The sequence below is a fragment of the Phacochoerus africanus genome, chromosome 6 (genome assembly GCF_016906955.1).
Source record: "Phacochoerus africanus isolate WHEZ1 chromosome 6, ROS_Pafr_v1, whole genome shotgun sequence".
In the NCBI taxonomy this organism is placed as follows: domain Eukaryota; kingdom Metazoa; phylum Chordata; class Mammalia; order Artiodactyla; family Suidae; genus Phacochoerus; species Phacochoerus africanus.
This window is the reverse complement of record NC_062549.1, coordinates 1,023,283-1,031,116: the sequence shown is the minus strand read 5'-3', so window position 1 is coordinate 1,031,116 and position 7,834 is coordinate 1,023,283. Positions and strand designations below refer to the sequence as shown.

The 7,834-nt window shown below is 65.4% G+C and overlaps 1 protein-coding gene across 6 annotated transcripts; it reads left to right on the top strand.

The window, feature by feature from the left end:
• The first annotated feature begins 940 nt into the window (after positions 1 to 940).
• GSDMD (gasdermin D) lies at positions 941 to 7,026 on the top strand. 6 transcript variants are annotated; one of them, XM_047785621.1, is made up of 11 exons: positions 941 to 1,092; positions 3,572 to 3,888; positions 4,069 to 4,261; positions 4,820 to 4,988; positions 5,091 to 5,193; positions 5,458 to 5,511; positions 5,813 to 5,911; positions 6,006 to 6,181; positions 6,262 to 6,403; positions 6,488 to 6,561; positions 6,663 to 7,026. In XM_047785621.1, exons 2-11 carry the CDS (start codon positions 3,672 to 3,674, stop codon positions 6,900 to 6,902), a joined length of 1,467 nt encoding a protein of 488 aa, XP_047641577.1. In that variant the 5' UTR covers positions 941 to 1,092; positions 3,572 to 3,671; the 3' UTR covers positions 6,903 to 7,026. The 6 variants fall into 6 exon arrangements, with proteins under 6 accessions (XP_047641577.1, XP_047641579.1, XP_047641576.1 ...); XM_047785623.1 differs by having other exon boundaries at positions 948 to 1,124; XM_047785620.1 differs by lacking the exon at positions 941 to 1,092 and adding an exon at positions 2,638 to 2,755.
• The last annotated feature ends 808 nt before the right edge of the window (positions 7,027 to 7,834 follow it).

Below are 7,834 nucleotides of genomic sequence, written 5' to 3'. Positions count from 1 at the left end.
TCTCCGGTTGCCATGGCTACTGCAGCCACCACACTGCCCCTCCTGTCTGTGGATGTCACCTAGCTGGTACCTCTGCCTCAGACCCCCCCCCCACAAGGGCTGCTGCGTCCCCTTCTCCAGCTGTTCACCCACCTGGCACCCAAGGCTTTCTAGAAAAATAAGCCAGGGCTGGTCGTAGCCCTGCTGGAAACCCACAGCAGGCTCACCCCACACCGGGGAGGCTGCCACTTCCTGACCTGGCCTGGGGCCTGCCACCTGGAGAGGTGGGTAAGGGGGCCGCGGGGCCAGAGGCTGCACAGCTTTGCAGAAGCTTTGCTGTGGAGACGCGGAGAAGCCGGCGGGTAGAGGAGGGGAAGGTCCAGGGGGTGGCGGGGGGACCACCTTCCAGCACGAAGGCTGGGCCGGTGCAGGCCACACAGCACCGTGCAGCGCACACTTGAACACACACAGCGCGTCCAGTCGTGCACACAGGAACACAGACTCACACCTGCATGTGTACAAGCACACATGACCACAGACATGCACGTACCCACATCAAGCACGTACACTCCCGCACACACACATGCTTACAGGCACACATGAACACGAACACACAAACACCCGACCCTCCTCAGTCTCCTGGCGCTTCTTGCCACCACCAGCAGGGCCCCCGCTCGCATCAGCACGTGGGCACCGGGGACTGGACTGGAGCTGCTGGGAGCCGACCGGAGCAGGCTGAGCGGAGCAGGCCGAGCGGAGAGGGGCAGAGCTCGCGGGCCTGCACTCTATTCCCCCAGCTCGGAGAGAGAAGCAGCCTCAGAGACCCCAGGCAGGCCCCCTGCCCCCAGCCCCCTGCCCATCCTCTGCACCCAGATGACGGGCCTGCATTTGTCCGCCCGGAGCACATGGCAGTTCCAAACTTCCGCTTTCTGAAGAATGTTTCCGTTCTGGTTGAATCAGCATTTCCAGTTATTTGCAGCTGCAAAAATCCAAAACACGCACCACCAGAACCTTCCCGGCACCAGCACGGCGGCCTCTGCCAGTGGCTTCGACCGGGTGGAGGCCTCGTCTGGTTCACTGCCAGGACCCTCCTGAAGGAGCACATAGTACCAGGTACAGTGAATGCGTGTGGCAGCGCCTGTGAGGTGAGTGTCAGGCCAGCCGCCAGGGGCCCTGGCGTGGGCACCAGGGTGTCAGAGGGCCTCGAGGCAGGATGCGGCAGTGGAGCAGCGGAGAGAAAGGGACGCGCGGGGCTCCCGGCTGCCTTGCGGCCTGGGACAGGAGGGCGCCGGGAGCCTGAGGAGGGCCTGGATCTTGTTACTTGGCTCCCGGTTTTCAAAATAACAGCTTTATTGAGATAGAATTCACATACCACGCAATCCACCCAGGGAAAGAGTAAAACTCCCCGGGGTTTCAGCACATCTTGAGTTGTGCAACCTTCATCGCAGGCGGTCAGAGGACATCCGGTCACCCCAAGGAGACCTCGCGGCTCCTATTCCCCTCCCCCAGCCCCGGCAACTCCTAGGGTGCTTTCTGTCCTCACCGGGAACGTCTCACAGGCAGGAATCCTGTGAGACGCCCTCTTTCCGTCCGGCTTCGTTCAGTTGGCACAGCGTCTCGAGGGGCGTCACACGGGGGAGCAGACTTTCGTTCCCTTTCAGGGCTGAGCTCCATTCCGTCCTGTCCTGCTTCTTCCGCTGCGTGGATTCACCGGGTTGGGTTTGTTCACAGCCCCGCTGGTGGACATTTGCGCTGCCGCTGCAGTGCAGCTGCTGAGAACCACGTGGCGGAGCATGCGTGCGCCAGGCTCCGGCCTGAACACCCCCTGCATTTCCTGAGGATGCGCGAAGCTGGATGGATGAGACCTATGGTCATTCTCTGCTTAACTTGGTTTTTTGGGGTGTTTTTGTTTTTGTTTTTGTCTTTTCAGGGCCGCACTCACAGCATATGGAGGTTCCCAGGCCAGGGTTCTCATCCGAGCTGTAGCCACTGGCCTACGCCACAGCCACAGCCACACCAGATCCGAGCCACGTCTGCAGCCTACACCACAGCTCACGGCAACACCAGATCCTTAACCCACTGAGCAAGGGCAGGGATCGAACCCGCAACCTCATGGATCCTGGTCGGATTCGTTAACCACTGAGCCACGATGGGAACTCCTGCTTAACTTGTTTTTGGCTGTGCCGGGGTCAGGGACCCCAGCCACCGCTGCGACTACACTGGATCCCTAACCTGCTAGGCCACCAGGGAATTCCTCTGTACCTTCCTGAAGACCTGCCAGGCTTTTCCACAGCAAGGCCCCGGCCGGCGGCGGCGGCGGCGCAGAGCCAGAGGCTCCCGACGTCTCCCCAGCCCTGGGCCCGCCCTTTCGCACTCGGTTTTCCTATTGGGTGAGAAGCAGCATCCTGCTGCCGGTTCATTTGCATGTCCCCGACGGCGAACGATAAGAGCATCTTTTCATTTCGCTTGCGGGCCGCCGTTTGCACCTTTTCTTTGAAAAAATGTCTCTTCAGACCCCATGCCGGGCCCTGGCCCCGAGTTTCCCGAGCGAAAGAACGCGGAAGGCCCGCAGCCGGAGGCGGAGGCGGGAGGCGGGGGGCGGGAGGCGGCCCTTCCCGGCGGTCGGGTGCGGGCCGGGCTCTCCGGGGGCGTTTCCGGGCGTGGAGCTGCCCGAGGCCCGCTTTCACTTTTGGGGCTGGGAGCCTTCTGGCGGTCGGTCCCTGGGCAGCTCCGAGCTCCTGGTTGCGGCTCCGGGGCGCGGGCACGCACGGTCGAGGTGAGCCCCCCACCCCCACCCCGCCTGCGCGCCGCCGCACCCTCTGCCCGCCGGGCTGGGGAGCGTGGGGCCCCGGTGGCACTGTTGGCGGGAGGCCGGCCCTCCAGAGCCCGGCTCCCTCCCCGGGTTTCCCTAGACTCCCCGGCCCAGATTCCCCACGGTCCCAGACCCAGACCCGCCTCGGGAAGCCTGGGGCCTCTGGGCAGGGGCGCTCTCCCAGCCTGGCTAGTTTGGGCCCAACTCTGGGCAGGCCCTCCAAGTGTCCCTCGGCCCATTCTCGGATTTCAGACCTGCTCGGAGGCGCCTGTGCCTGGAGCCCAGAGGTCCTGGGTCCTGGGTGAGGCCCGTGTTGACCTCTGACCCCTGAAGCCTCAGTCCTCTACTATTGGTTTGTGGAGCTTTGGGCATCGAGAAAGCCCACGTGGAGGGCACGCCTAGGAGCTGGGGACACTCTGGCTGGGCCTTGCTGTGGGCCCTTGCGCTAACTGCCCAGAAGGTGGTGGCTTCTCTTTCCTCCCCTGCCCTCAGAATGCCTCGGCCAGGGAGGCCATGGCCTGCTCTAGAGCGGGCAGGGCAGTGGCCTGGGGTCCCTCTGAGGCCTCAGCCCTGCCCCATCCTTCCTTGAGGGCTGCAGCCCTAAGCCCTGTCGAAGTGACAAGGTGACAGAGGCAGCCTCAGCAGGTGGCCAGAGCGGCCCCTCCCCGCCCCAAAGGCTGGGAGTCCCAGGGCCTTCTCAGGCTTTGTGTGGCACTGTGGCCACACAGCAGATGTTGCGCGTGGCCTGAGTCCCACCGAGGGCTGTGTATCCTCTCCCAGGCCTGGCCACGCAGGATCGCTTTGAAGGGGAAGAGCTCCCCATCACTGGAGACAGCCAAGTCCCTGTGAGTGCAGGGCCTGACCCCTCGCCCTCGGGAGCATGGCATCAGCCTTTGAGAGGGTGGTCAAGAGCGTGGTCCGGGAGCTGGACCACGGCAGGGAACTGACCCCTGTCAAGAGCCTGCAGACCTCTGACCGCTTCCAGCCCTACTGCCTTCTGGGCAGGAAGCCCTCGAGTTCATGGTTCTGGAGACCCCGCTACACATGTGTCGACCTGTCCATCTGGGACATCCTGGAGCCCAGTGCCCCGGAGCCAGGTACCCACGGGGCCCTGAGTCAGAGCAACAGGTGGGAGGGGAGTGGGTGGGCCGGCTGCCCCCTGCTCTGGGCCTCTGGGTTCTCTGCTTCCAGAAGGCAAGCCTTTTTCAGAGGCCCCTCGGCCCGGGTGGGAGAGGTGGTAGCCGGAGGGATGGGCCTCAGATCTGGCCTTGCTCCAGCTGTGGAGCGTGGCGGCCCCTTCTACTTCCATGACACTATGGATGGGCAGCTGCAAGGCCAGGTGGAGCTGGCGGCCCCAGGACAGGGGAAGTTCTCAGGCGGGGCCGCGGTGTCCGGCAGCTCCAGCGCCTCGATGAACGTGTGCACTCTACGAGTGGCCCCCAACACCTGGGAAGCCATGCACCTTGAAAGGTGAGCCCCCTTCAGCCTCTGTGTCGCGACCTTGGGGTATCAGGTGTCACAGGGCATCTGTGCTGGGGGGAGGGCCAGAACGGTGCGAGAGAAGTCCCAGAGGCAGGAGGCAGGGAACGAGGCTGCAGAGGGCACCGGGGCCTGAACCCTGGGCCAGGACAGCCATGCGGGGCCCAGGGGTTCAGGGCTCAGAGCGAGCCCCCCTGCGAGGGGGCTGCGCTGCAGGGGAGGAGAGACTCTGGAGTGGGAGGGGCGGGGCGTGGACGGAGAGAGGGGCCACCTCGGGGCCGGGCGCCTCCAGGGCCTGCAGGTGTCTGCCTGTCCCTGCTGGACCTTGTCCCTTCTTCCTGCAACCCCGCCCTCCCACAAACACTGTCTGGAGCACCCAGGGGGAGACGACCGTGTTCCGAGCCTGGGCATCCGCAGAGCTCGTGGGCTCCTTGGCCGCATCGCCCCACCCCCACCGGGCACAAAGGCTGAGCCCCGGAGGGGAGGGGAGGAGGGGAGAGGGCAGGGCAGGTGCACCGCGTGAACTTCCCGCTGGCCCGCTCACCACAGGCGCCTGCGGCAGCCTGAGCACAAAGTCCTGCAGCAGCTGCGGAGTCGCGGGAACGATGTGTTTGTGGTGACGGAGGTGCTCCAGACGCAGAAGGAGGTGGAGGTCACGCGGACCCACAAGCAGGAGGGCTCGGGCCAGTTTGCCCTTCCTGGAGCTGTGTCCTTGCAGGTGTGCGGCTGGGGCCCTGCGGTGGGAGGAAGGGAGGCCGCGGCGGGGGCCCCGGCCCCACAACCCTGAGCCCAGCCCTGAACCCGTGTCCCCCCCGCCCAGGGCCAGGGCCAGGGCCACCTGAGCCGGAAGAAGACGGTCACCATCCCCTCGGGCAGCGTCATTGCATTTCGGGTGGCCCAGCTGGTGATTGGTTCTGACTGGGGTGAGCTGGCCTCAGGGTGACTCGGGGGCCCAGACTCCCAGGCAGAGAGGCGCGGAGGCCTGGGAGAGCCACCGGCTGGCTGGGGTTGCTGTGGGCATCGGGCCGCAGGGCTTCCTGGGTTGGGGTGGCTGAGGGCGCCTTGTGCCGGCACGTGGGGGGGGTTGGGGCCCCACGGGGGAACTGCACAGGGGGCCCAGCGGTGAGGGACAGCCCCGGTGCTCTGCCAGCCTGCATCCCCCATCTCTGCTTCTGCCCGGCTGCCAGACATCCTTCTCTTCCCGGACAAGAAGCAGCGAACCTTCAGGCCACTGCGGGAAGGTGAGGCCAGTGGACCTGGGCAGGGGGCTTGCTCCCAGCCAGCGAGGCATTCTCCTGCGCAGTACGGGGAGCCGGGGGTGTGTACTCTCACCCTCCTTTACACACACACACACACCCATACACACACACACACACACACACACACACACGGCCACAGGCTGATGTGAGCCTTCACCGGCCTTGCTCCCTGCCCAAGGCTGCCAGGACTGGGTGGTGGGGACAGGCTAGGCGGGCCCAGGGAAGGCCTCAGCCCTCTGGCGCAGGGCCCACCCCCTGCACTGACCAGCCCCGCCTCGCCCAGGCCACAGCGCCTCCCACCGTGCAGATGGGCAGCCGCCGCAGGTCCCCCGCCTCGTCTCCAGGATGAGCTTCCCCTCTGAGCACCTGAAGTTCCAGTCAGGTCAGTACCTTGGTGACCACCCCCGTGGCCTCTGGTGGGCTCCAGGCACCCTGGGCTTGGTGGGCACCCAGCAGTGGCAGCCCTGTCCCCACAGATGGGCCCGCGGAGGACCAGCTGGTGATCACCGAAGACTTCCAGGGCCTGCAGGCCGAGGTGGACGCCTGGGCTGCGGGCCTGGAGGCCTTGTCCAGGGAGCCATGTAGGCAGCTGCTGGGGGGCCTGGGGCAAGTGCTGCAGGATGAGCCCACCCTGCAAGCCCTGGAGGACGCGGTGAGCAAGCTGGGCGGCCGGGAGGGGCAGGCGGGGGCCTGCCCCTGCTGCCCGCTCACCCGCCCTGCCCGTGCCCCCAGCTGGAGCAGGGCCTGTGCGGTGGGCTGGTGGAGCCTCGGGATGGTCCAGTGGGTGCCGTGCTCGAGTGCCTGGTGCTGGCCTGCAGAAGGCTGGAGAGGGAAGTCGTTGGCCCCATCTTCTACCTGGTACAGGCTCTAGCTGGTGAGGGGCCCTAGGGTGGGGCGGGGATAGGGCTTCCCCAGCTGGGCCTTCCAGAACCCCCTCTTACCCAGGGCCTCTCCCCAGTGCTGAATGAAACCCAGCATGTGCTGCTGGCGAAGGTGCTGGAGACGGGGGCCCTGTCCAGCGCACTCACGCTGGTGAGAGGGCCTAGGCCGGAGGGGAGGGGCTGGGCCGGAGCTGTGGGGCCCAGTGAATCTGGGGTGGGCCCCCCTGACAACCTCCTACCCTGTCCTTCCAGGTGGGGAGTCTTCTGGAACAGAGTGCCCCATGGCAGGAGCGCAGGGCCGTGTCCCTGCCACCCACGCTGCTGGGGAGCAGCTGGGGCTCAGAGGCACCCATCTGGGCCCTGCTGGAGGAGTGTGGCCTAGAGCCACAGGTGGGCGCCGCTCAGGTGTGCTGGGAGCCAGAGGCCCAGAGCTGCACGTGTGCACTTTATGCCTGCCTTGCACTGCTGCTAAGGCTCAGCCAGCTCTGCTAGTCCTAGCCGGACAGAGCTCGGGCCCAGCCGGCTGCCGGGAGCCAAACCCAGCCATGTGGCAGCTCAAGGCCTGGAAGTTGGGGAAAGCCAATAAATGCAGACCCAGGAAAAACGGCTCACCGAACTTCTGGGAGTCCTATATCTGGGGTGGGGGTGGGATGCGGACGGTGCCCCCACAGGACAGGGCACGTGGGGGTCCAGAACAGGCTCTCTTCCATGGGCTCACTCGTGCCAGGCCAAGGGGCTGAGGCCAGTGCCTGAACCTGGCCCCTTCCCAGCAGGCTAGCCTTGAAGGAATGGGCCAGGGCAATTCCACCCCAGGACGGCCCTCTGTCTGCCCCGGGGCTCTTGAGGACAGGCTGACGTGGGGAGGGAGCGGGCCGTCCTCGCCGCCCGCGTCTGCGGAGGCACCAACAGCTGTACTGACAGTGGCCACACCACCTGCTCTCCCTCAGCGGCATGGGCCCTGGTGGAGTGGCCCGAACTAGAGAAACTGCCCTTTGGGGTGTGGCTCACCCCAATTCATTCGCTCAAAGGTGAGAGTCTCTCGAGAGGAGGCCTGGCCCCTGGGTTCAGTCTCGGGGCACTCGGCAGGGCTCAGATCCCTTACGGGACCTCGGCCTCCAGGGGAGGGATGGCCCACCTCCAGGGAGAGATGGTAACCAATGCAGCGGCAGCTGTTTTCACCTCTGAGCTCGAGCAGCAGGAGAAACTTGCCTCAGAGCTCCCGTTGTGGTGCAGCAGAAGTGAGTCTGACTCGTATCCATGAGGCTGTGGGTTTGACCCCTGACCCCGTGTTGCCGTAAGCGGAGGAGCAAGTTGCACACGTGGCTCAGATCCTGCGTTGCTCGACCCCTCGCCTGGGAACTTCCATATGCCGCGAGTGCGGCCCTAAAAAAACAAAAAAAAAAACAAAAAAAAAAAGAAAGCTG